Here is a 27,412-nt window from a genome sequence, read left to right as displayed (position 1 = left end):
ACAGTAGTGTCAGACGATCATAGACTAGGGCAGGCAATACATCAGAGACAAAGAAGGAGAGCAGGACAGTCAGAAACAGCAGCATAACAGAGCGAGGGAAACTGCAGCCAGCAGCGGCAAGGCCAAACACAGGCGCCATCACACCGGAAGCAGGAAACCAGAGAACATATGTATTCCATCACAGATTACAGATTACATGCCCCAAAATGGATTTTTTTTTAACATATTCCGTTACGTTACTCAATGAGAGTAACATATTCTGAATACTTTGGATTACTTAATATATTATCATGCTTTTTACTACATGAATGTACTATTGCTGTGTGATTAACTGAATACAGTTACTCATATTTTGTATTTTAAATACGTAACGGTGGTACATGTATTCTGTTACTCCCCAACACTGGTTAAAAGTCATTAAGCTCCACAAGGGAACTACTGTATTTTTCATACAAAAGGTGGACCGGATTATAAGGCACATTAAGCAAACAAAGCAGTCAGATAAGTCAAACTTAACTCATTCTTCTTGCTTCCTCCACTTCTGTCCCATCGATTCATTAATGCTGTATTCTATCACAGCTGCTCTGTTCCCATGTTGTTGCAGTATATGAATGACTAACCTCGTATTGTGGATGGATTATCTCAGTTGTTCTCCTGACTGAAGTTTGGTCCGTTTACAGCATCCTGCCATGCGATTGCATTTGTCTCTAACCGTCAGGAACCCTCACGTTAACTTTTATCGAGGGGAAAAGTGTTAGCGTTCGTCCTCCAGCCTCACTGTGTTTATGCTAATATAGCTGTGTTGCTAACGATCACGTAGCACATGATTATATACCAGCTAGCCCAACTTCAGTAACCCTACAAACGTCACTGCTGTTTAGTTTCGTGTCTTCATTTATGTTGGAAGTGATAGCAGAGCTGTACGTTTGAATGTTTCTGAAATCTCTCAGTCAGAACATGCTATATCATGCTTAGATAGAAGCTAGCGAGCTAACTTCCTGCTAACCTCTAACTCTGTTAAATGTAATAACTTTTGTTTTCATGGATGCCTGGAAGTTAAACTTCATAGTTACACCTGGTAAAGCAGCAATGCTGATCGTTTTATTAAAGATGAAAGAATTTAGTCAGTTTTTAACTCTCAGTGATGCTGCAGTGTTCGTTTGACTTTGGGACCTGAACTGGACGGAGTTTAGGACCCAGATTACTCCGCGAGGCTCCTTGAGCACAACCAGAATTCATACATAAGGCGCGCTGTCAATTTTTGAGAAAATGAAAGGATTTTAAGTGCGCCTTATATTGTACAATAATCTACTTTCCTGAATCTGTGTTTGTGCAGGTGGCTGGCGATTCGCCTGGAGTTTGTGGGAAACTGCATTGTGTCATTTGCTGCTTTGTTTGCTGTCGTTGCCAGACAGAGCCTCAGCCCAGGCATCATGGGACTGTCCATCTCCTACGCCCTCCAGGTAAACATGGACAATCTCCTTAACCTGTGCACTTATTTCATACATTAAAGAAAAAGAGTGCCAAGTAGCTACAAGGAGCTTAGCCTTCCTACTAATTTAACTGTTTATTCCCTAGTTTAAGCCATTTTATTGATGTTTAGCAGTCAGATTTAGTACACAAGTTCACTGAAAAACATTTATTCTATTGTATTGTTCTGAGGTTTTTAAGAATAGATTCATCACTGTTTCATGGAAACGGTGTCCCACAGTCCTGATGTTAATTTCACAGTAAGTGACTGAGTGGGTACATTTATGAGCCCATTATGGTTTATACAGGAATGCTTTTTACGAGCTCTGTTAATGGTTACCATACTTTGTTTTAATCTATGGTAAATACTCTGAAACAGTCTTATGTCAGTAATGGAATGCACCCCACTTTTAAGTTCAGTTTAAAACGACTTTTTTTATTTAAAGGAGAACTTTGTTATGTAATTTGTTCCATTTGATGTCCTTTCATGTCAGTTATGTTATTTATGAGGGGAAATTCAAACAGCCCTCTGCCTAGAAGAAGGAAAAGGTTTTGTGCTTTATGTTTGTTCTTAATCTGCCAAAACTCTGATCCTGTTCATCGGGACGTTTTCATCATCAGGTGACTCCTTCAGTCTCAGCTGACTGCAGGTTTCCAACATCAGCCCACCGAACAATGGGCTGTGAGGTCATTAATGTGCAGACTGTCATATTGGGTAATGAGTAACATTCAGAGTTTGCAGTCACAGCAGTGTGAGACGGTGATAGATGTACCCTTGGGCCCCCTCCTCGATTCAGAAAATCGTTGGAAACCTGCAGTCAGACTGAAGGAGTCACCTGATGATGATGGTAAATGGCCTGTATTTGTAAAGCGCTTTACTCGTCCCTAAGGACCCCAAAGCGCTTTACACATCCAGTCATCCACCCATCCACACACCCATCCACACACACATCCACACCCTGGTGATGGCAGCTACATTGTAGCCACAGCCGCCCTGGGGCGCACTGACAGAGGAGAGGCTGCCGGACACTGGCGCCACCGGGCCCTCTGACCATGATGATGATGATGATGATGATGATGGGTTTCTCCCACTGAAAACGTCCAGATGAAGAGAACCAACCTTTTGGGATCCCCTGTCTAGAGGACTGAGCGTGCATTAATCTGGTTTTGTCTTGCCCCGTGTGCAGCTAACTACCTCACTTACCTGGCTGGTTAGGATGTCTTCTGATGTGGAAACCAACATCGTGGCTGTGGAGAAAGTGAAAGAATACAGCGACACAGAGAAAGAGGTACACAGAAACAAGCCTTTAAAGGCAGTAAGACAGTGTAGATCTACTGGCAGCCATATGTGGGGTGTTTGGAGAAAGCTTTCGCCTCATGCGTGTCTAAATCGCCTTCTTTAAACATGTGTGTTTGGACCCCCAGGCAGAGTGGAAACACGAGCCCTCCACCCTTTCCCCAGGCTGGCCTACTAATGGCTGCATAGAGATGAGAAACTTTGGCCTGCGCTACCGCCAAGATTTGGATCTGGCCATCCGCAACATTACCATCTCCATTAACGGAGGAGAGAAGGTGGGATTTCACATGACTCCAGTGAAGGCATCAGCCCAGTGACAGTGCGTGTGCTTGTGGCTGTTCTGAGCTGTCTGTTCCATCAGGTGGGGATCGTGGGACGCACGGGTGCAGGGAAGTCTTCCCTAACGCTGGGGCTCTTCCGCATCATCGAGGCAGCCGAGGGCCAAATATTCATTGATGGAGTGGACATTGCCAAGCTTGGCCTCCATGAGCTTCGTTCCAGAATCACCATCATACCACAGGTACGTTCTGAGAGGATCAAAACTGTTACACTGATTAGTCCGCAGCCTGTGCATTACAGCAGCCGGGGAGCTACAGGAGAGTTGTACAGCTAACCCATCCTCAGAGTCGCTGCCCCAGTAATGTTAAGCAAACGTTATTCAGCTTCTGCTCAAACTGCACGATTGAATCGCAGGAGCTAGAAGTTTGTAGGTCACGATGCTCTGATGAGACCTGAGTGCTCACACTGTGCGTCCATAACATGAAGGTTATAACACAAAATCTGTCCCTGTCTGTCTTACACACACACACACACACACACACACACACACCAGCTTTGCTAAATTGCTAATGAAAACATTGGCCAGGCAGCTGCCATCGAACAGCAACGTCCATCCAACTCTTTTCACGGTTGTTGTAGTCGTGATAATTTTGTGAGGCCACATTGGCAAGCTCATCAGAGCCTCTCCAAAGTTGTGCCTCCATCGCTTGTGTCACACGCTGCACTGCTGTGCTGCCCCGCCTTTTCACTTTCATGTCTGTGTTTGCGCGTGCGCCGTGTGAGAGGCTGCGGTGACGCCCTCACGAAGGGCGACAGGATTTCAAACAGGTTTGATTTTCTTACGACCAAACGATGGATGACCGGGCTGGTCGTGAGGTGTTAATCGCTCCTCGTTACCCCACGTATGCTACACGATGCACGACACACGATGAAGGCGAAACTCGGGCCGTTCCCCAGAACGGTCGCACGACTGAAAAATAGTCTCAAAATGGGGAAAAATCCCAGCATAAGACACTCTTCTCTCCCACAGGACCCGGTGCTGTTTTCAGGCTCCTTGAGGATGAACTTGGATCCTTTTGACTCCTACACTGACGAGGAAGTATGGCGGGCTTTGGAATTCTCCCATCTTAAGACCTTCGTGTCCAGCCTGCCCAACAAGCTTAACCACGACTGCAGTGAAGGAGGAGAGAACCTGAGGTGTAACTGCTTTATACGTCCAAGCAACCACAAATTAGAAACTGAATTAGATACAAAGTATCCCAGTTTCACAGCGTCTTTGAAAAACACGTTAGTGTGCACACTCGTCAAGCACGATTAGCAACACCTGCATTTCTTGCAGTTGTGCAGTACACTAGTTATGGGGCAACAGTGCATATACCAGTCGTTGGATAAAGCGCTGGAGTAGTGCTTCCTGCCTTTGAAACGGTCTGCTTTTCCTTCAGCGTGGGTCAGCGGCAGCTGCTGTGCCTAGCCAGAGCTTTGCTGAGGAAGACCAGGATCCTTGTTCTGGATGAGGCCACGGCAGCTGTAGACATGGAGACGGACAACCTGATCCAGTCCACCATCCGCTCTCAGTTTGAGGACTGCACTGTCCTCACCATAGCGCATCGCCTCAACACCATCATGGACTACACCAGGTACTGTACACCAAAGAGACACTGGTACGGCCCCCCACCCCAAACGTGGAATATCTGTATTAATGCCTGTATTTGTGTGTCTCCCAGTTCTGTTTGTTCTCTGTTGGCGCGACCATTTCAGTCTCTTACAGTTGTTAGGCCATACTGAAAGCTCTTTAAGGATAGACAGTTTCTGGTTTCCATGGTTACTACAAGTAACAGTCAGAATGGTTAGTAACAGGGTTTTGACTTTGTTATATTTATGATTGTGTTTGATAAGGTTAATTTTAATAACCTCCATGCAACAAACAAAAAGCATTGAAATATGCTAACACCTGCAGAAACATCCCATGATGCAATGGTGTCCGACAGAAACAAAGCAGAGAGCCAGTCTCAGTGATGGATTCAAACCACGTTTCTGCCTTTCTTTGTAAACTTACATCCACTGTGATTACACTGAAAAACTCCATCTCCCACAATGCATTAGAGCTGGTTCCCATCCAAAAATAGCCACTTTATGCCCGGCTACAGAGATTTGATTGGACGGCAGCGAGGCTCATTCCTCCTGCATCATGTGTATGTCTCGCCCTGCAGTTTGTGATTGGTGGGATTGACGTAAATGCAGTGATGTCACTGTGATTCTATTGGCTGGAAGGATTTAAAAACGAGGCTCAATCCTGCGATTGAAGCTGAAATGACTGCCCTGTGCTTAAAGTCAAATATTTTTGCTGTCATTTCTGTTGGCACCAAACCCATTCTAGTTTATGTGGAATGAATTCAGGGTCATGTGACCCTCTGTATCAGCCTATAGGCTTCCTTGGTTTGGTTCTCTCTGACTAACAGATGTTTATGTGCAGGGGTGGGATTCACTCAGGTGTGTGTCGCCTGTTGTTGCCTGTAATGGAATCCATCCTCATGTTTGTCATTGCATGTACTGAGCTCTAAGATGAGACGGTTTTTGTGCTTTGTTTTCCAGATTCTTTCCTTCTGTTTGAGGCATTTCATTTCTCTTTCCTTTGTTTCTCATGCAGTGTCATTGTGATCTTAGCACTGTGCTACAGCGCCTCACTGACGCTTCACCGCTCTGTACCAGAGAGTATCAGTGTTCAGCGGACGTCTCGTTGGTTCATTCAAATGTCCAGCAGGAAGCCACATCGTCTTTGCTAAACATAAATAGTCTATTGTTGAGTATGAAGAGGAAAAAGTAAATATTCTTTAACTGTGGTGCAGACAAGATCCTCTTCCTGACTCGGGGTTCTCCATAACCCCACCCACACCACTACCACCTCGCTGTAAACGATCATCATCTTCAGCTACTCTCGTCACTGCTCCTCGCTTCATACTTGGCGCTATCGTTTCATGTCATCCTAAGACTGCACAGCTCCAAACCCAGTGTCGCCTTACTAGACGTGTGCGACAAAGTAACCACTTCCCAATCAGTCATTGTAGTGAGGAGCATTTGCTCCAGGTGCAACAACACGGCGTCACATCGAACATTTGGAGATGCAACATATTAGTCTGTCGTTATTCTGTGACGAACGATGCCTTTAGGCATAAACTAATGTGGTGTTGCACTTCAAGGCTAACATCAGCTGTAGCATTTCTGCCTGCAAACAGTTTCCTGAGTGTTCTCTGTGCTTCCAGGGTTTTGGTGTTGGAGAATGGAAAGATGGCAGAATTTGACTCGCCCTCCAATCTCATCAGTCAGAGAGGCGCCTTTCACAAGATGGCCAAGGATTCTGGACTCGTCTGAAGCCGGGGAGTGTCACTATGTCGGGCCTCCTGCTGCAGAGAGCTGATGTTTCCAATGAGAGGGACACAGTCCTACGTGCCAATGACCTTCTTTGCTTTGAAACCAGCAGCAGTTTTCATTGCACAAGGAGGCTGGGCCTACTTACATAAAGAGAATATCACCACCAGCAGTTTGGGGTCTGTTTGTGTTGCCCTGACAAAGTTCATACCACATATCAAGATTACCACGTGAATATCAAAGCCCCCACATTTTTATGATGGGATAAAGAAGCTCGATCTGTGGGTCTGCCTCTTATATCCACACTGTCCACTGTTAAACTCCTCGACAACATGCTTTCATCATCATTATCACAGTAGTAAACACGAGTCATTCATACAAGCAGTGATTCTGGAGCTGAGGCACAGCTTGATTGTACCTGTGCATGCATGCACACTACAAGAGGAAATGAGTTTAAATGTAAGGAATCAGGAATGTTCCAGTTTAACCTTTGGAACAGGGAAGGATGTGGGACATGCTGCGACCAAGCTGATTGGTCAGAATCATACATCAATCACAGAGAAAATGCAGACGCACAGCTGCTGTTGATGTCACTGGACTGTTACTTCTCATTCAGCACTGACTATTTATTGTCTTTCAGTTACAGCTTTCGGTCGTGCTTTTGCTGAATGTGTTGGAGGCTTTATTCATGTAAGAAATGGTTCTAGAACTTATTTTATTTTGATTATTAAAACAAAGACTGTTGCTCTGTCTTTGGTATGCAGCCAAATCTGTCCTGCGCTTTGCTTGCACTCTGTTTTCAGCGGTACGGCGCCTCTGATGGACTCAGAAACAGGTCAACTATGGGATGTGGACAAACTGTTTGAATCTACATGTTGTGTATCTTTGGAAATGTATATACCTGCCTTACACAAATAAAGTTAGACAATGGCAACTAATGTGTTAAATAGTGTATCTGTGACAGCAGTGTTCATGTTGCTTGTGTTAAATGGCTTTGTGTGGTTGTTTGATGTGTGAAGTCTGTTTCTGTAGTTTACTCTACAGAGCGTAGCTTTGCACAGGTGTTAGGAGTGTGCTGGTCCACTTCAGACACTCTGCACAGAAACACTGGGCTCCGTCTCAGCCACAGTGCAGTCTGTTGTGTTTCAGTTATGCACACGCGTGGTGTTTTACCACTGGTCTGCATACACGCTGCTGACAAATTAAGAGATGTGGGTAACCCAACACTTCTCTCATTTGTTCCTGCACCAACCCAACAACTGACCTGTGCGTTTAATACGAACATGTTTGTTTGTCATGTCACAGCAATGCGTGTTTTACTGAAGAGCTAAAAGGAGAAACAATCCTAAGAAAAGGCAGCAAGGTTAGTATTTAAAAAAGTTTTTTCATGTGAAATTATATTCTAAAGATATGAGGAAAAAACCTCCCCGCACTGCTGTGGCCATACTGGACAGCAAGTTCTTATGTCTGTGTGGGTTCTTTCTGTTCACGCCACTGTGCTATTGCAGTCCAAAAACATGCATGGTCATCATCACAAGTGTACATATGAGTGTTAGCCCTGCAGCAGGTGGATGGCCTGTCCGGGCTCTATGGCAGCTGGGACAGACACTGGGTGGACGGGTGATGTTCAAAGCCAGCTGAGCCTGGATGTGCTGAACAGCTACGGTCTCCTTTCTTTAGTAACAGGTGTTTTTACCTGGGGAGCAGTAAGTAGAAGTGAAGTGAAGTATAAGTCCGGGTTTAGGCAGCAGACTTCAGACAGCTGTCTGTAAACCAGTCACAGCAGAAATGAATTAGTTGTTACAAAGAGACACTTTTTAAAAAGCCACTTTGTAGTTCTGTTAAAATGTGTAACAGTGTCGCGAGCACGGCACCTCAAAGGCAACTTTAATGACGTGTGCGGCTCTTTCGCACCACCTGATATTCACTCCGTTTCCCATCATTCTTTGTCGTCCGGTTTCACGGGAGGGAAGATGGCGGTGACTGGTGGAACAGACCCGTTTTAAACCCTGGTACGTATTTAAACACCACAAAAAGCAGCATATGTCTAATTTCGTGGTTTGACTGAATGTCTGACAAAGTAACAGCCAGTAGATGTGAAGCGGTGGCTTTGGCCTGAGACAGAAGGCGACCGGCATGAAGGGAACCCATCAACATACTGCTCTCCTTGCTAGCTGCGCTAAGCTAATTAGCTGCATGGGTAACTGAAAATCTGCCGCCAGACATTTTTAGCGTCTGATAATCAATCGAGTGTGCGACCGCTGACAAATCCGCATTACACATAATGAAGCTAATGGTCAAAACGCAAGGCGGACAGATGTTTTGTAAAGCAACCAACGCGCCACGGAAAGCTAATGATAATGCTATCTGTGACAAGCACTGAGAAGTGAGTCCCTGATATGGAAGCTAAATATATTGTTCTCTTCTTTTACAACTCAGAAATCACGTAAGCATCCCAACAGAAGGAGAACGACGGTAACGTGTAATCCACCGTGTAAACAACAGAGACGCAGTCATGTGCTGCGCAGTTTTTAATGATTGTGTTCAGTGAGCGTGGACTGAAAAATGTGTCTGTTGATCCGGTGTGGGGTCCACTCCTCCTCCGGCTGCCTTCAGCCGTCTCTCAGCTCACCCTGGTGAGAGCGCAGTGGGGCTCGGCGGACCCCTCAGACTGGCTCGGGTCTTCTGTTTCATATGACTGGACTCCAAACCGAGTCCCGACTGCAGAAGCATGTTAGCAGGCGGATGCATATTTAGCTCTTTGTAACAATAATATCATTCAAATTTGTTCAGTCAGTCTTTTCTTAGTTTCTCTGTACTGAAGACATGCCCTCACTCTGACAACACAACTGTAGAAACAGTCTGAGTATCCTCCATGATATTCATCATGTGTCAGGATCGTAGGCTCTCCAGGGAGCCTTTCCATGTGGATTATATTGTAACGTAAAGTGACACATGTTCTTTTCTTCCTGCAAGGTTGGTTCCTGAGCCCTGTTTTCTGGTGTGACCTGCCACGCCCTAGGTGTCTCAGTATTACTTCCCTCACTTTCTGACCCACCAGTATTTCTGGCTCATGGACTTGACTTTGGCATCAGGCTTCAGAAGGAGGCCTAGGGCCTTCTCTTCCCCAGGTGGAGTTGAAGAGACCTCAAAGAGCCCTCCTTCCTACTCACCTTCGTTTTCTGCATCATCTCCTTCAACCGGTCCATCTTCTCCATTGTCTACATCCTCCTCTATATGTGCCAACACATCAGTTTATCCCAGCCATGTAAAAAGCCAATTCAATGGAACAGAGAGAGCCAGGGTTTCCTCCAGCTCTGCCTCTATAGCTACGCAGTCTCTCTCCAAACCTACATGCAGTACCGCTTCCTCAGACTGTTTGCCTCACACTTTAATGCAACAAAGTGCTGACTGTGAAAAACAGGAGAAGAAAAGGGTGATGTACAATCCTTTCAATCCAAATAATGGAGCAAAAGAAGGAACTGAGATGAAGGAGGTGGGGGAAGGGGAGAAATACGATCCTTTTGACCCCACGGGTTCCCCAGCGTCAGATGTTGATGATGAGAGTGGCAAAGCAAGGGTACTGAAGAGAAACACTATAAGAGAAGAAAAGGAGAAGGTGGAGGAACCTCCAGATTCCACGGACACCTTCACTGACCTTCCAAGCGCCTGTCTGAGCACTCAGCTCCCTCTGAGGAGGAGGGTGGACTGTAGCACCATGAAAGCTGATTCAGATCACTCTGAGATAGAGGAGGGCGAGATAGTTGGAGCCATTGAAAGAGATGGGAGCAGTAAGAGACCTGTAGAGGAAACCCTCCCCCTGAGTTCTCCCAGCATCTCCTTCTTTGGGTCAAAGCCAGAGCGAATCTTCCGAGTGCTAGATGGGGATGGCTTTGTGTCCGTTTGCACAGAGGGCAGCTGGGAAGTAGACAGCGAGCTCAAGGATGAGCCTGTGGTAGGAGTAGAGGATCTGAGAAGGAAGCTGGTCAGCAGAAGGAAGGAACGATATCTCTCCTTTCCTGCTTCTTCACCCTGCTCTCCCCAGCCGCCGCCACCACCACCACCACCGCCTCCTTCTCATCCTCCAACCTCTACATCCTCGTCCCCTTTAACGCCTCCTGAAGATCAGGGTGGCAAGTGCTGCAAGTCCTCCAAAAGCTCCAAGGGCCACAGCCAGCAAAAAAGCAAAGATAGAAAAGACGGAGAAAAGGAGATTAGAAGAAAAAAGAGAAGGAAAGGCAAAGAGTGGGCTCAGGAGTCGAACAAGAAAAAGGCGCAAAAGATGGGCAAAGAGGATAAAGGCAGAAGGAGCAGCAGGAGCAGCAGTCGGAAGAGGAAGAAAAGATGGCACAGCAGCCCAGAGACTTCACGGTCCTGCAATTCTTCAAGAAGAGATGGCCACACCAGATGGTCGCTTTCCAGCCTGTCTGAAGAAAGGCACAAAGAGAGGGAAAGGGATAAACACCGGAGCCGGACTGGAGATCGGGACAGAGACACCGACAGAGGGAGGGAACACAATCGCATCAGTAGCCACAGGCGAGATGGACGGGATGAAGATTTTAGCTCCAGAAAGAGGGAGAAGGAAAGGAAGGGAAAACATCATTCAAGGAGCAGAGAGCGAGGCATTTCAGAGCGGTCCAAAAGAAGCAGAGAAAAGAGAGAAGGCAACAGAGAAAGGGAACGTGACAGGGATAGGAGACGAGACGGTCGTCCCGTCATACCTCCGTCCATCCAAGACCTCAGTGGGTCTGACCTCTTCGCTATTAAGCGAACCATTACGGTCACAACCACCACTACGACCACCACCGTTCCCGGGTCTCCGAGACTTACCCCATCCTCTCCTGGAAGAGCCACAAAGGACTCCGACAAGCCCTGTAAAAAGAAGAGAAAATGGCATTCAGCTGGAGAGGCAGGGAAACAAGGCAGTTGTCAGAGCCGATCGCAGTCGCTCTCGCCTCCCAGGTATCACAGCTATGAGTCAGACCGCTATTCAGACAAACTGGAGATTGATGTGTTGTCTTTGGATGGTGAAGCTTTAGACTCAGACTACCCATCTTTGGAGGACACGCCCCCTGCTGCTCTGCCTCCAGAGGCTCCCGTCCCCAGCCCTAAAGCTGCAGCTACGCCCAAGACTGGACATGAACCCAAAAAGAAATCTCGCACATTAAAGAAAATTGCCCGCTCTGAAGCTTCGGCTCCTGCCAGTACAACCAAAAGCAAATGCCTCTCTTCACTGATGGTCTCTTCCGGATCTGCCTCTGTTTCCCCTGGCTTCCCATCAGCAAAGCGAACCAGGAAGATCAAAAAAGACAAAGATCGGGACAAGGAGAGCAGAAAAGACACGAGTCGCTCTGGGAAGTCCAAGAAAGAAGGTGGTGCTAGTCAGAAAGGTAAGCTTCAGTCTAAAGTGTCGGTTCTGGTGCGCGAAGGCGTAAGCAGTACCACGGGGTCTTCGGTTGGCTCTGGAAAACTGAACATGGACCTTCTCGGCCCAGGTGGTGCAGCAGGGAGTACTGGGGGGTCTGTGGTGGGTGGCTCAATTGCAGTTGTGTTCTGCAGGGACAATGAAAGCAGGTCACCTTTTCTGAAACCTTGTTCAGAACCACTGTCACTGGGTGGGCGGAGTAAAGACCTGGTCAGTATGGGAAAACGCAGCGGTCTATCCGCACCGCCATCATCGCTGACCGGTCCTGCAGGACTGAAATCCAAGAAAGCAAAACCCAGCTCCATTACATCCACTTCCTCCTCAGCTTCCTCCCCTTCATCCTCTCTGGTAACAAAGCGGCGCCGCCGCCTGGCCAAGAAGACGAGAGAAAAGGCCGAAGCAGCGGGGTTGGCCGCCGGAGGCAGCAGCCAAACTAAAGTCATGTCCGAAGCCTGGGGTGGGGGTGTCTCCTTAGATGTTCAGTCAGGCGTTGGAGATGCGAGCAAGTCGGTCAGTCCACATATTGGCCAAGCTGGCCCCGCACCCTGCTCTTCCTCCTCGTCCACATCCTCCTCCACTAGTGTGCTCCCACCATCCTCGTCACCTCCTCAGACCCCTCCGCCACCTGTTGCACCATCGTTGCGGGACACCAGGGAGTCTTCACCAGACTCTCAAACTGTAGACAGCAGCTGTAAGACTCCAGATCCTTCTTTCTTAACTGAGGACTGTCCAAAACAGCCGAGTCCTACACAACCAGCATCCAGTCCTTCCAACCTGGCCCCCTCACAAGGAGCTGGTCTCAGCAGCGCCCCGCCCACGGCCAAGCTGCCAAGTCAGGATGATCTGTCAAAATCTCTGGGCTCGCCTTCTTCCTTGTCCTCAACCGTCTGTGGTCTCCCTTCCCTGGCTCTACCTCTGTCTTCTTCTGACCCATCCTCATCTGTGTCCTCTTCATCTGCTGGTAAGCCGCCGCCTCCTCCCCCTCCAGCTCCTGCACCCACTCTTCCTTGGAGTCTCCAGACTGGGGTGGACTGCACAACCGGAGGTGTCTTAGCATGTAAGTTGACTCTCCCTATGCAGAGAAGGCACATTATTCAAACGCAGAGACTAAACTGTTAGTAGTGTGCACAGCTGGGCATTTAGTGGGTGCAGAGTTGGGTCACATGGTCTCTCCTATTTGAACCAGGTTGTCACTGACAGGGTTTTGCTGTTACTAGCATTTCTTCACATCGACCTAAGTGTATGAGATTACTGAAGTAGTTCTTAGTGTTGTGGAGAAAATGAAGAGTCACTGCGCCAGCATTTCACTCACCTTTGCACTTAAACATCATCAGATCACTTTTTTAATGCTGTTGGACATTTGACAGTAACTTACAGATTAATCAAAGTAGATGTGTGCATGAGGGAGCATGTGTGACACAGTGGCAGCAAAGAGGCGACCAGAAGAGCTTTGACAGCAGCAGCGCTTCTTTCCTTCATGGGACAACCTATCAGAAGGGACGGGGGGTAAACTTAGGACAGGTTCAAATTTTCCACATGTTGCTGGTCGCTGTCGGAGTATTTTCCAGGCTTCTGGTAAAGTGTAGACTGACAGTACAGTTTGTGTCCGAGGGCAGCACGGGCTGTGCAGCACTGTTTTAATCTTTTAGACAATCATATGAATGCATCTATAGTTTTAAAGATCATGCTGCCCTGTTATAAAACATGATTGTGTGTGTTTGTCAGTCTGTTTCCCTAAACAGTCTGTTGTTTCTCACAGTGACTGCTCTGCTCTTCAAAATGGAAGAGGCCAATATTGCCAGCAGAGCCAAAGCACAAGAGTTCATTCAAGCAACCAGCCAGGTGACTCAGTGGAGCTTCATTCATCTGCAGTGGGGAGGAACATTTTAGCGCACGTTCTTAGGAGGCCACTCACACACACTGTGCTAGAGTGGGACCTTGCTGTGTGCAGCCTTTTTGAAATGATGATCCTGTTGTTGTTTGAATGACCGTCGACTCGTTTGTCTCCTTTCTCACGTGCAGATGCTCTCACAGGCCAATCAGAACCAGTCCCAGCAGCATGTTCTCACTCCCTCGGCGTCCTCTTCCTCTTCATCCTTACAAATTCCTCCCCCTCCCTCTCTCCCCCCACCTCCTGGACTGAGCCCAGCCCAGTTCATTCTGCACGGCTCCCTCCCATTGGTTAGCTGCACTAAAACCCCACCTTCACATCTGCACCCGTCAATAGCTGGTGGATGCGCTCAGACTCCACCCTCCATCGTACCTGTGGGGATGACAGGTGTGTCTGGGAGTTCTAGTGACACTGGATGGGACAATGAGAGCAAAGACCCGGATAAGGTAAACTTGAACTTCCTGATGAGAGCAGTGTGCCCTCCAGGCTGAACAAGCCTGTGCTGGTGGGACGGGGCTTAGCCGTGGTCCTGCTTCACCCCCTGGGTTTAGCTGTGGCCTTTTTGTATTTGCTGTGTTGTTTGTGTGGGTTCCTTTATTTAACATGATTCTTACCTGAATTGCACAGTACCTAAAGAAGCTGCATACACAGGAGCGTGCAGTAGAGGAGGTCAAGCTGGCGATCAAGCCTTACTACCAACGCAAAGACATCAACAAGGAAGAATACAAAGACATCCTCAGGAAAGCAGTGCATAAGGTGAGCCTTCACACACAAATCCAACCACACACGTAGCACTGTCTTATATATCACATGGCTCATGATGACTTTGCACTTTGTCGCTACAGCAGCGTCAAGTTGACAGTGTGGCTACAACATGCAGCATTTCTACAATAAAACTATGGATGTTTCCACTGAGAGCCTGGTACCTTTGTGTACTACATTAACAAATAAATGCAATAATGTACATTTAGTGAATTGGTATTTATCAGTAAAATAATATGAATTAAGAATAATTAAGACTAATATATGAATATTGACATTATTAGCATAGTTTATTTGCATTAGTCTCAGATCAGCTTGTATTCATCCACACTGGCACGAGTCTATTCTTCTGATTTTCCTATAAGCACACACCTGCACACATGTCCTCAGTGGCCAGAGAAAGGTGAGGTGAAATAAGGTTGCATTAGGTTTTTTAATCACGAGCAGTAAAAGCACGATGGCAGCTCGTCCAGAGAACGTAAGAACAAAGACTCACCATGTGTGCATTTCATTCATGCAGCCTCACATGAACACAGTCACACTCTGCAGACACACAAAGGAACGCTGTTGGTGTCACGGGCGTGGAGTACTTTGTAACTGCTGACCCTCTACTGTTAGCTTTCTCTTTGCTATGCTAGCTATCAGCTGCCACTCAGTGCACCTGAGTGGATCGTCCTGCTCTTTCATTGGAGCTTTTATGATGGGATTGGACCAGCATCTAGTCAAAATGTCTGATCTGTGCGTCCATAAATGAAGCTCTGTACTTGTGTTCTGAGTTGTTACTGTTTAATCACACTGTGTCTTTGTCTTAGATCTGCCACAGCCGCACTGGAGAAATCAACCCAGTCAAAGTCAGCAACCTTGTGAAGCTGTATGTTCAGCGCTACAAATACTTCCGTAAACACGGGCGCAAAATGGACGAGGAAGAAAGGGATGACAGGGAGCCAGGAGCCCTGCATCCCTCTGCCTAATACAAGACTTTTGGGTGGGGGGGGGATGTTCCACCTTTGCCACAATCTGCTCAATACGTGAGCAGTTCGCTGATTGTCATTGCCTAATTTTATTGTTTCCGTACCTTCCCTTGTCTATACTTTCATGTAGAAGTATGTATCCTCATCGCTGTAATCATGCTGTAAATATTCCTTTCCAAATGTATCATGAACTCAAGGTTCAGTAAGTAGATCCTGTCTAGACACTCGTGAGCTAATTCAGTCCCAGATTGAACCCTGCAATAAATCCTACCTTTGTCAAGGGGCTAGTTCTTAGTTTTTGTTGGTTGGATTTGTTAGAAGTGTCTCAATGGTGGGACTAATTACAGGACCTTTTTTAATAGTATTGAATTAAATGTTTCTCCTCTCCTTTATATCAACATCCAGACTGTGAGGAGACGTGATACCCAGCTGCACACCCAAAGGAGTTAAACAATACTAAACAGAAGTACTGCGTCCCTGTGTCTTTACAGGCAGCTTGTAGGCTGTTGGTCACTGCTGATTTCTCACTTCTTTTATTGTGTATTCTGTGCATGTTACTGAGACTGACAGTTATACTCAGTCTCTTTATAAAATGACCAACACACTATAAATGTTGCTTAACACTGGTAAACATTGTATTATTTATTTTGTCTGCTCTCTGTCAGTGTTTCTGTTCATAGAGAGACTGTTCAGGACTTTCTTGACCGTCTACCACAGCTGTAGCTGCTGCTGGAGCCTCACGTCGCAGGCTAGACCGTCCAGTTTAACCACCCTCAGACTGGGCAGGGTCCTTCAAAGGCTGCAGCCCCTGAACTTGGACACAGCCTGTAGACTAAACTATAATAATATAACAGACAGTATATAACTACAAACTCTGGCCAGCTGTGTCGATCGCTTATCTATTTTGGCCCCAGCTGTTCTTAATAAACACTACACGATGGTCCCACGTGACCTTCGTTACATAAATGCACACACAATCCACTAACACGTCATTTTCCAAGTTGAATTCCTGTGCAGAGAACAGACACAGGCAGACTACACTAACAGGATGTGATGTTACAACAATAGTCAAATATTAGTGTGTAATATTTGTCCAAAACACATTTCTTTGTTATGGAATAAAATGAATTCTAAAATCATCTTAACCAATAAGAGTGGCATTTTCTAGAACTTCATGTGTGTAATTGGACATTTCTTACCAGCGTAAGCTAAAAAGAAATACAACCATTTCATTTAGTTTACTAGTTTATTTGAAAGACACAAGAATGTGAAACCCTGAAAGTTACAAATGTAACGTGAATGAAATGGGAGCTAAACGCGCCCGACCTAATGAAGTCAAGCTGCCTGTAGGCTTGGCGCTTGGCCACAAGGGGGCAGTAGTTGGCTGGAAACTTTAATATTTTATTGGTCAAGAGCAACAAGAATGACGAACTGTTTAAATGTGGCCACACAAACAGAATATCCAGTGTTTACTTCCTGGTTTGGCGGAAGCGTTTACCACACATCTGTTTGACCGGCTCCAGCTCATCTGGAAGGCACGTGCCGTGCCAGGCTAGGTGTCCCCAACAGAACGAAAAGAAAGAGCCGATTCTCTAAAAAGAGCCGGAAATCCCATCACTACTAGACACCCTCATCCAAGGAGGCCGAGCCAGGGTTGATCAGGCCCCAGAGTGTCACTGGTTTATGTTAAAATGTTATTTTTCTTCTTCTTTCTTCTGCTTAGTTTCCTACAGTTTATTTTCTATTCACTGCAACTGACAAATAATACCTCTTTAGCATTTATGGAGCCTCAGTTCTTCAAAGGGATAGAAAAGGTGACAGAGAGGAGAGAGCAGAGCCGGAAGTGGCGCGCCCGACCGCTTCCCACACCTCCCCGCCGGATCGGGCTGTACAATCCGACGGGGAGTGAAGTTATTATTTTATTAATGCACAATACAAATGAATTATTGGCGGTTTGTTTTGAAACAACTGTAATCTGCATATTTTGACTCTAATATTCCGTCGTAGCTTCGTTTCAGGCTCTATCCATGACTTTGTTGGTTATATCTTCAAAGGAACCAAAACGATCCAGTTATTTTGGACTTTTTCTGGAACAACAATCGCTTTGTCTCATACGCTACAAAAGGCTGTGAAGAGTCAGAGGGTGTGTCTTTCTTTTCATAAATTAATGTCGACTCAAAACTTTTTTTATTAGCAAAATCAAGTTATGCACCATATATTATTCATTCAGAAAATATAAACTTCGTACCAATTAGCAAACTTTGTACAAAGAAAATAAAGATATAAAGACGGAATCATAAAGGTTAACAGAGTATTAACTCACTAAATCAAAGTCTTCCAAAAAGTAAACAAAAATGCAGTTTTTTTTAACTAAAGTCAAAGATTTAACCAACAAGTTTAAATCGTTTTTCCAGTGTAGGGTTGGTTTGGTCTTAAAAAACGAAATTTATGTATATATTGCTTACACAAGTTTAATAAAACATTAACACCCTATTTGACTTTGTTTTCCTTCATAAACACTCCGAACAATATCATAATGTCGACTCAATGCATTTCCTGAACGATTCGTTTTACGACAATTGTCGTTATTTTGCGGCATCCCGCCATTTTATTTGCGAACTCGACACAGTTAGCTATTTGTCGCCGCTGCACGCTGTGGGTACCCTGAAGATCAGATTCTTGTTACTAATAGATCCAAGTATATTATCTCCTTCAGTCGAAGTAAGTTTGTCACAAAGGACCTGGTCTACCTGATCTCGCGCTTCTTCTTCTGCTACATGATCTGAAATTTGCTAAACGCTGGAGGAGAGAAGGTAAGACTCCGCATGTTAGCATAGTGAGCTTGGTGGCTAATTCGAAAGGCTCAATTAAGCGCTAAACAAGTCGATAGGACTTAAAGTAAAAGCTGTTAGCGCGTACATTTCAGATATCGTTGCCGTGCTGTTTGTAAGTTAAGGAAGATGTTGGGTGAAAATGAAACGCGTGCTAGCCTTATGGTTGTAGGAGTGTCGTCGTAATCAGGACAACAGTTAGCATGTACCGAGAACTTCCGCTCTTGGGGCTGTCGCGTGCTTGCTTTAATGCCCGGATTGACCAGCATATAAGCGTCAATGAAGTGATCCCCTGTTGTTGCAATAGGTGAAAAATGACGCAGTTCCTACCACCCAACCTCCTGGCCCTCTTTGCTCCACGGGACCCAATACCTTTCCTACCTCAGCTGGTGAAGTTACCCCACGAAAAGCACCACAATCAGCCCTACAGTGGGATCGCCCCGTTCATCAGACATTTCGAGGTGAATGTAAAGTCTTCTGTGCGCTTTGGTTAGCCCTTCTTCTTCCGTCCCGCATTAGTCCTGTTAAATATCTCCTTTCTCTGACCAGGACCCGAGAGATGCCCCGCCTCCGACAAGAGCAGAGACCCGTGAAGAGCGGCTGGAGAGAAAGGTGAGTATTCAACCTGTTCTCCTGCACACAACAGCCCATAATGACACCGCGAAGAACGTTTGACTGACAGCTTTGCAGACACAGTAATACTGGCACCGTGTAAGAAAGTAGTTCAGATTACATTCAGAAATATTCAGTACACTGTAAGTCCAAGAAAACAGCCACACAGAGAGAGGACCGGAGCATTTAGCTGTCACTGAATGATCTGTACATTATACAGCTTTATAGAGAACAGGAGGAGTCAGTGTGAGGGAGGAGCTGTGCTGGAGAGCAGTTTGTTCAGTCACTTCCTGTCCCTCATCGACTCAGACGCCTCCCGATTCTGACCAATGACGCTTCCAGCCAGCTGCTGCCAGAGAACGTCTGCAGGCGGCATATTTCAGATCTGAGGTGACTGACTGACCCTGTGCTGCTCCAGTCTTGTTAACCACAAAATCAGAGAGAGTGCTCCCAGAGTACGCACCGAGGCCTGAGCAGTTTCTCACTTAGAAGCAGATGTGGTTGGATAGTTTTTTGTTTGTTTGTTTTTTTTAAACGAAAAATGTAGCAGTAGCAGCAGCATCCGCCTGACAAGAGGCTGGTGAGCAAACTGAAGAGCGAGGAAGGATCAAGAAGCAGCCTCTCCAGGACCTTTGAGTAACCGTGGCGTCCTCCACAGCACCGGCACCTTTTCCTGCAGCAGAATCAAGCTGAAGAGAAGCTGAGAAAGTTGGCTCAAAAGGTTACAAATGTGTGTGGGGTTTGAGGACTCACAAGCACACGCTTCAGTCCACACACACAAAAGCAAAGCAGTGTGAGCACACGTAAAACTACTTTATAAAAGCTTTTACCCGAACCTGAAACCAATCATTTACACACCACAGAAGAAGTTTAGCTTCAGTAGCTGGATCGTTTTCTCTGAATAAGCTTTCTGTTCATGCCGATGTCTGAAACTACGCCTAACGTCCCTCCTGCTCACGTACAAAACTTTGAATACGTGTGCACGAGTCGCCCCATACGCACACGTCACGTTGCATGCACGAGGTTCACGCTGCTAGCTTTGCACAGATCCACAGATGTAAGCTGTGTCCCGGTGTAACACTGAGATGTTTCAGATCATCAGACAAAAAGAATGCACGTTTCTATATGAAGCTTTTATTATTAAGGGGGAATGATAAATGCTCTGCATTTGTATGGATTGAAGCATGCGCCTGTGAGTCGTCAGGTTACACACAAATCCCTGCACACATTCGTGTTGTTCCTTCATGCTTGTGGATCATTTGTAACTGTTTTGAGGCCAGTTTCTCTCCACACTGCTGGACAGCACAGGGTTTGAGCACCGTGGGATCTGGTTCTTCTTCTTCTTCTTTCCACACTGGAGCTCTTTCAGAGTCAGGTTCTCCCTGATCAAGACCCTCAACTACAGCTGCACAGATCAGCCAGGCAGCCGGCTCTGGAAGTGCTGGTGGTTCCAGACGTCGTCCATGTGTAGACGATGGAGGCCGCGGTGCTCTTTGGGACCTTAAATACTGCACACGTTTTTCTGCAGCCTCCTTCACCTACAATCCAGCCTCTGAGGACAACTCCTTGGACTTCACAGCTTGGGTGTGTTCTCTGACTTGGACTGTCAGCTGTGGGACCTTTTTATAGAGAAAGTGTTTCTTTCCAAATAATGTCCAGTTCGCTTTATTTACCACAGCTGGGGCTCCAGTCAGGCTGTAGACATACCATCTGACAGGTGATCAGTGGAAACGGGCATCTTGTAACTTTATGGGGTGTTTTGTGAAGAATTTAGAGGTGGGAATGAATTTAATCCAATGCTGAAAGAGACTAGAACAGATGAAGCTCTGTGAAGTCTGTATGTGTCCGGTTTTCTGAGAACAAAGCAACGATCGTTAAGAAAGCTGAGCACTAACCATTTCTGTGAATCTTTTGTTTTTGTAGAGACGAGAGAAGATTGAAAGGAGGCAAGCAGTAGTAGAGACAGAGCTGAAGCTTTGTAAGTTCCTGACACGGCACACGCTCTGCAAACGCTGCATGATGTGGTGATTTGGCCTAATGTTGCTTTTCTGTTCACATGCTATCAGGGGACCCTCATAATGACCCCAACGCACAGGGCGATGCCTTCAAGACTCTGTTTGTGGCACGAGTGGTTAGTATATTCAAATAGCTGCCTGCCCAAGTGTGTTGGGCTTGGGTTTGTTGGGTGGGGGTGTTACCTGTCTGTGTGAACTCTAAATATCTTCTTTCTACAGAATTATGACACCACTGAGTCCAAGCTTCGCCGAGAATTTGAAGTGTACGGCCCCATCAAACGGGTACGTTTACACGGTCCCGTCTGAGTAATGTTGTGCTTAATGTCTTATTTATTCAGTTACTACTATTTTCAATTGTCGCGTACAGTACACACCTGGCATCGGCACACTTGTGTGTTGCCCCTTAACTATCAAATGTAGCTGTGCAGCAATGGTGAATCGAACAGGATGTTTGAGCCGCGCTTCCAGCCGTCCAGATCCAGCTAAGCCTGTTCTGCAGTCTCACAGTATCAGTGTCATGCAACAAAGATATCAAGGTTAGCCTTTAAAACGGTTGCAGGTCACTTTCTACAGGAAGACAAATGTTACTCTTGATTATTGGAGTACTTTCCACATGCTGTAATAATTGCATTGACTGTCGGGCTCGTGTGCTGGACACGTGTCCAGTTGAAGTCCAGTGTCTTTCTAAAGGTGCTCTGACATGAGCTTTTCTCCAGATGTCACTAACAGCTCATCTGTTGAAATCATGGCTGTGCATAAATGAAGTGTTGAAGGCCGAGTCACGGCAGCTCGTTCAATCCCAACCTGCACAAAGCTGTGTCGTTACCGAGGTGTCACACAAGGAACGTCTCATTATGAGGAGAACCACTGAGCTCTCTCATGACCTTTGCAAACTGGTGGCGCTGGTTACAGAAACATCTCTAAACTCTGCAGCAGTGCTGGGCCGTAGTGGAGAAGTGATCATTTCACCATAAACTGGTCACAGGAGAGCCAAACTGAACTCATCGTCGTTGAATCAGGAGAGCAGCTCATTCAAACCCAAACCTCTGTTGTCTTGACAACGACACACCGTGGTCCCCGAGTCTGACAGCGAGCTACACGGAGCAGGGGCATGCTGTTCCCTCGACGTGCTCCTGTGTCGTGAAACCACGAGTGTTGCTATAACAACCCCACGCACATTAGCTGGTACTCGATTGTCATGGAAAATGATCAAAGTCCAGTTGAGCCAAGCTGGTAGTAGTGGGAAAGGGCTGTTTGGATGCCGTAATACCAGTCCGTGTTTGTTGGTCCAGAACCACACCTGAGGACCGGACTGGTTTGTGCATACAGCAGCTGTCAGCTTTCTCCCATTCCTCGTTATTACACATCCTTTATGGACAGCTGTGGTTGGATGTGTTGCGTGTGTGTAGCATGCCTTGTTACTGACTTTGATGTCAGTAGCACCTTTAGAACATCAAAGATCGACGATGTGTTCAGTACTTCTATTATGAAGACAAGCTAACGCATGTGCACGTGCTGGGCAGGTCGCTCAGGCGTAAACTCACCAGCCACTTAAGGTCCACCCTGATAGTAACAGGTTGGACTCCATGTTCACCTGAAGAGAAAAACTCATGGATTCCTCAAACTGTAGTCCGTATCGCCTTCATGCACATCCATGATGCTGAACTCCAGCTCCTCCATGTTTCAGTAGCACTCTGATGGATTCACATCTGTGACCCAGAGCTCATTTATCCACAATGAACTGATTGTCATGTTCAAGAAACTGATCGACTTTATCACACGGTGTGTTATCCTGCTGGAAGCAGCCATCAGCAGAGGGGCGTGTCCTGGTCCTAGGTGGGCGTGTTACTGTCAGTGCATGCACATTCAGGATGCTCTTCTGCTTACTTTGGTTGTAACAACTTGTGATGTGAGTTACTGTTGCCCAGGCCTGCACGATATGGCCTAAAATCCATATCACCGTATAATTTGAAGCATGTGCGGTAATGATTTAGATTGTGATATATTCTTTTCTTCTACTGTTGTTCCAGATTTACATAGTCTACAACAAGAGGACGGGGAAGCCGCGGGGCTTTGCATTCATTGAATATGAGCATGAGAGAGACATGCACTGTGAGTACCAATATGAACCCAAACATAGTTATGTTACTTAAAGACCAAATACTGTGTGCAGGGCGTTTCTCCTCTGCAGCTCTGTTTGTAACAGCAGCAGCTTTCTCTGTAGTGACTGCTGCTGAGTGAGAGCCCAGCTGCTGGTTAGTGCTGGAGCTCTGCAGTGTGTGTGTGTGTGTGTGTGTGTGTGAGAGAGTGCGTGTTGCGTGTCATCAGTCTGGTCTAAGAACGGCGTTCTCAGCAATAAAGACTTGTTTTCTTTTTTGCATCTTGTGTGTGGGGGCGGGGTCAACTGTTTCATTTGTGAGCCTGAACATCTTTGCCTGTCAAAGGCACATTGTCTTTTTAACTGTTAGGCCTTGTAGCTTTGTGGAAGAGCAGCTCTCCCGGTTGGACTATAATGGTAAGCACATAGTCAGACTGGTCACCAAGCATTGAATGGGTTTTTTACCAGACATGTGTCAAAGCCCACGTTTTACAAACTTTTATCGGTGGTCTTCAACCCTGGTCATGGTGAGATTAATTCAGCCTTTCCACACTAGCGAGATACGTTAAGCTGGTGGCGATGCCACAGTAAATACTGTCTCTTTAGTCGAATGGTGTCATCGAACACAATGACGCCATTCTGGGATGTTGGTGCAATCAGCTCTTCAAGACCAGAGTTGCTGAATCACAGTTGTGTAGTTGGAGCAGGGGATGAACTGATGGGGAATGTGGGGTAAACAGTGTATTAACTGTATGTTGTTCTCATTGCCACTGCAGCCGCCAATCTGTGATGGCTATTGGCCAGAGCTGGCTGGCAGATGATGATGGTTATGATACATCTACACCCTACTACCACAGCTCAGTATATGGTTGGTATAATGGGTTTGTATGATGGGTAAGATTTTTTTCCACCCTCCATCTCCTACATAGGGATAGGGTTCAATGGGTAAAGCGTCTTCTTGCAGACCCTAAAGAGCTTTTATTCAGACTTTTACCATTGAACGCACCCGACCGCCTGTCCTAAATGTCACCTCAGGTTAATGAAGGCAGTGGTAGCTGAGCCTGAGAGAGCCACACGCATGATTAAATGGCTGCCATTCGCATTAGCTGGAGTTTGTGACGTGGAGTTTGCAGTCTTTCTCATTGCACAGCACTAAATTGCTGCAATGCTTAACTTGGCAGCCTTACAAACTGCAGACTGTCACCAAAAAGCTTTAATCTCATCATTTATTTACTGATAATCTTGTTGTTCATCACAGTGAAGAGTGAAGCTCCACACGCTAATCAAGAGGTTCCTGTGCTGTCAGCTCAAAGAATAAGTGTTCCAGGATGGGTCCCCAACAAAATGGATAAGTTAGTGCAGGGGCTGCAAAACATCTTTGACTATCTTTAACATGATTCACTTGAAGTTTCCGAGTGTCGTGTATGAGCCCCCCAGTTTGGGTTTTCTTCCCTCAACCAGGCTTGTCGGGGTCATGTGATCAGCCCCTTTGCGCAGCCACAAACAAACCGTTGTGGTTCTCAGTCTCGCTCTCACTTAGCTTTAATGATTGTCACTGCGTATCCAGCAGACAGTAAATGCAACAGGAAATGACCGCCCGGGGCCAAAGTTTCCAGGTGCTAGTTTTTACAATTCCAGTTTATAACATCTGCGCACTGAATGCATCTCAGCCTACACATCCATGGCATGCCAGTGTTAGGAACATTTCTTTCTCAGTAGGTTGGAGTTGTGATAAAGCCAGTCCTGCAAAGAAGCCCAGTTTTGTTTGTTTTGGGTTTTTGTTTTATATTTTTCCACGTTTCCTTTTCCCCACGTGGTCCATGTCAGTAGGACTGGTGGTAAAATCCTTCTTGAAGAGGGAAGGGTTCGGGGTATGGTAAGTAGATGTGCTGTGACACTGTCGTGGTGTGGAGGTACTTTAGTGAGGCCTTAAAGCTCGGCCTGAGCCTTTCTGAACTCTTATCAGTGAAATGATGTTGTGTCTGGAGGGTTTTGGTAAGGCCCCTTTCATGGATGGTAACGTTTTAGCCTTGGCTCCACACATCAAGTAGCTTAGTCTGGACCGTGGCACGTTCTTCCATCAGTCAACATGGGTCATAACATTGTGTGGTACACGAGTGGACAGTTTGCCAGGTGCTGATGTTCCTACTGTATGTTGCTCTCAGTAAACCTGTAAATGAAAGCAGCTTTGTGTAATAACAGAAGCTGCTGCAGCTTTTTACCAACAGCTCGATGCATTTAAATCTTCTAGAAAACAAAGTCTTATTGTAGACGTGTCAGCGGGTGGCACAAAGGTTTAGCAGCAGTGAATCCAAACATGCCACAGCTTTATGAAACAGCACCTTAGTCTATCAAACAGCAGCTCTTTGGTGTAGCTGGTGTAGGACCCCGAGTAAGTAAAAGAAACGGTGTAATGTAACAATCACTCTTCGGGTGGAAGGAAGTCTACTCCCATTATCCTTCGACTTTTGCCCAGAGAGCAGCCATGTCGGCTTCGCCTGCTCCTGGTCAGTATAATAATGCACTGTTTGTTTCCTTAGCCATATTCCCTCGCTCCCTTTCCTCACCTTTTATCTTCCCTCTTCCCGTTACTCTTCTCCAGCCGCCTATAAGCATGCTGACGGGAAGAAGATTGATGGCAGAAGGGTCCTGGTGGACGTGGAAAGAGGACGTACTGTCAAAGGGTGGCGTCCTCGCAGGCTAGGTGAGCACTGCTTTCTAAGCGCCTCTGTTTTTACAAGGTGGCGCTGTAAACATTCGCCTGAAGAAAGCGGACTTCTCATGAACATGTTAGAAATGTTTGTGGTTTCTCTGTCTAGGTGGTGGACTGGGTGGCACCAGGCGAGGCGGCGCTGATGTCAACATCAAGCACTCTGGTCGAGATGACGCGTCACGCTATGACGACCGTCCTCTTGGGGGGTGGGTCTTCGTTCTACATTTGTAATTTGACGTAAAAATACAAACTGCTGTAAATACTTATTGCAACTGTGCTGCCCACAGTGACCGTGACCGTGGAGACCGGAGGGAACGCAGCCGTGAACGGGACAGGGACAAGGACAGAGAGCGTCGCCGGTCCCGATCTCGCGAACGCCGTCGCCACACCCGTTCCCAGGAGCGAGAAAGGGACCGACAGATCGTAGCAGCAGAGGACAACAGTGGTAGTAACCGGCGTCGAGATCGCGAAAGGGAGCGTGGGGCGGCATCGGGAGGAGACAGCAGGAGCAGGGAGAGGAGTCGAGACCGGAAGAGAAGGAGCAGGAGCAGAGATCGTAAAAGAGACAGGGACAGGGCGAAGGGGCCAGAAGGAGGGGAGGAGATCGGCCAAGGAGAAGCTGCCCCCGAGGTCGGAGAGCGCATGCTGGAGGAGCACGAGGGAGAAGCGAGTGAGGGCTTAGAGGAGCGTAGAGACAGGGACAGGGACAGAAGGCGTAGCCACAGGGATAGGGACAGACGCAGGGGAGATCGGGACAGAGACAGGGAGCACAAACGGGAGCGTGGCGAGAGAGACAGGGGCGATCGGCGAGAGGAACGGCACAGCTCCCTGCGAGATGACATGGGCCCTCAAGACGACATGGTAAACGAGGATGATGGAGGAGTGCCGCCACAGATGGAGGAATACAGCCAGGATGGGATGATGGCGGGCCAGCAGTCTGCGCCGTCAGCTGATGGCTACGTTTCCAGTGAAAATGGCTACAAGATGGAGGCTGCAGGAGACGAGTACTGAAACGAAGCGCCCGTCGGAGCGTCTCGTACACCGTCTGTGTTCGTTGACCTTTGTGATGTCAGAGCCTTCCTGTCAGTCTGTTTCTGTAACCTGGTGTCATGGTACGCTCAACATGACCCCACTAACGTGTGCCACTACATCACACTCTCATTTTACTGTAGCGATGGTTTTGGTTGTAGTCCCCCCCCCCCAAAAAAAAAAAAAAAACAAACAGACACAAATAAACTTTGTTTTGAAATGGGTCGATGGTGTAGCCGTTTTAATTTCCAGATCTAGCAGCCACGTGAGTTTGGTAAATGTGTCCCGATGAGCATCCTGTCAGGTTGAAGATGTAGTGTTGTGGCAGTTATGAGCTCTTCTGTTTATTCCTTTTTATTAATCATCTGCTGTTGGTAATATTTGCAAGGACATTTTAATAAAGATGTGACTTAAAGCCAGAAAGTTTCACGCCATTCACTTTGCATCCTTTGTCCATGAGTCTGTGCCAAATGTTTTATTTCGTAGTCTCCGATCAGTTCTTACAAACCTGTCACCCCAGACCAACAAGGCCAGTTACAGGATATCCAGAGCACATGTAGCAGTGCTCTATCAGCCTTTCAGCTGGGTGATAAATATTAAAAACGCCCATCAGACAACAGCAGATACTGCAAGTGTGTGAGGGATGTCCTTTG

The 27,412-nt window shown here is 46.7% G+C and overlaps 3 protein-coding genes across 4 annotated transcripts in view; all 3 read left to right on the top strand.

Moving 5' to 3' along the window:
* abcc1 (ATP binding cassette subfamily C member 1 (ABCC1 blood group)) overlaps positions 1 to 7,338 on the top strand; it is a 30,882-nt gene extending 23,544 nt beyond the window's left edge. For both annotated transcript variants that reach the window (XM_085351243.1, XM_085351244.1), the window contains exons 25-31: positions 1,337 to 1,463; positions 2,658 to 2,759; positions 2,896 to 3,042; positions 3,129 to 3,287; positions 4,077 to 4,243; positions 4,489 to 4,683; positions 6,307 to 7,338. In XM_085351243.1, the coding sequence (XP_085207369.1) occupies positions 1,337 to 1,463; positions 2,658 to 2,759; positions 2,896 to 3,042; positions 3,129 to 3,287; positions 4,077 to 4,243; positions 4,489 to 4,683; positions 6,307 to 6,415 (1,006 nt within the window). In that variant the 3' untranslated portion in view covers positions 6,416 to 7,338. The remainder of the gene's footprint in view (positions 1 to 1,336; positions 1,464 to 2,657; positions 2,760 to 2,895; positions 3,043 to 3,128; positions 3,288 to 4,076; positions 4,244 to 4,488; positions 4,684 to 6,306) is intronic.
* A 1,024-nt stretch (positions 7,339 to 8,362) lies between these two features.
* Positions 8,363 to 16,521, top strand: scaf1 (SR-related CTD-associated factor 1). The gene is made up of 6 exons (XM_085351242.1): positions 8,363 to 8,424; positions 9,389 to 12,894; positions 13,597 to 13,679; positions 13,860 to 14,174; positions 14,356 to 14,484; positions 15,303 to 16,521. Exons 2-6 carry the CDS (start codon positions 9,486 to 9,488, stop codon positions 15,459 to 15,461), a joined length of 4,095 nt encoding a protein of 1,364 aa, XP_085207368.1. The 5' UTR covers positions 8,363 to 8,424; positions 9,389 to 9,485; the 3' UTR covers positions 15,462 to 16,521.
* Positions 16,522 to 18,085: 1,564 nt separating this feature from the next.
* Positions 18,086 to 27,198, top strand: snrnp70 (small nuclear ribonucleoprotein 70 (U1)). The gene is made up of 10 exons (XM_085351237.1): positions 18,086 to 18,274; positions 18,600 to 18,753; positions 18,842 to 18,904; positions 20,828 to 20,882; positions 20,971 to 21,035; positions 21,139 to 21,201; positions 22,950 to 23,031; positions 25,620 to 25,721; positions 25,837 to 25,936; positions 26,018 to 27,198. Exons 2-10 carry the CDS (start codon positions 18,607 to 18,609, stop codon positions 26,739 to 26,741), a joined length of 1,401 nt encoding a protein of 466 aa, XP_085207363.1. The 5' UTR covers positions 18,086 to 18,274; positions 18,600 to 18,606; the 3' UTR covers positions 26,742 to 27,198.
* The last annotated feature ends 214 nt before the right edge of the window (positions 27,199 to 27,412 follow it).

Source organism: Diplotaxodon limnothrissa, linkage group LG4 (assembly GCF_057381915.1).
Source record: "Diplotaxodon limnothrissa isolate DT_005_m linkage group LG4, D_limnothrissa_male_GT1.1, whole genome shotgun sequence".
Taxonomy (NCBI): Eukaryota; Metazoa; Chordata; class Actinopteri; order Cichliformes; family Cichlidae; genus Diplotaxodon; species Diplotaxodon limnothrissa.
This window is presented reverse-complemented; position numbering and strand designations above follow the sequence as displayed.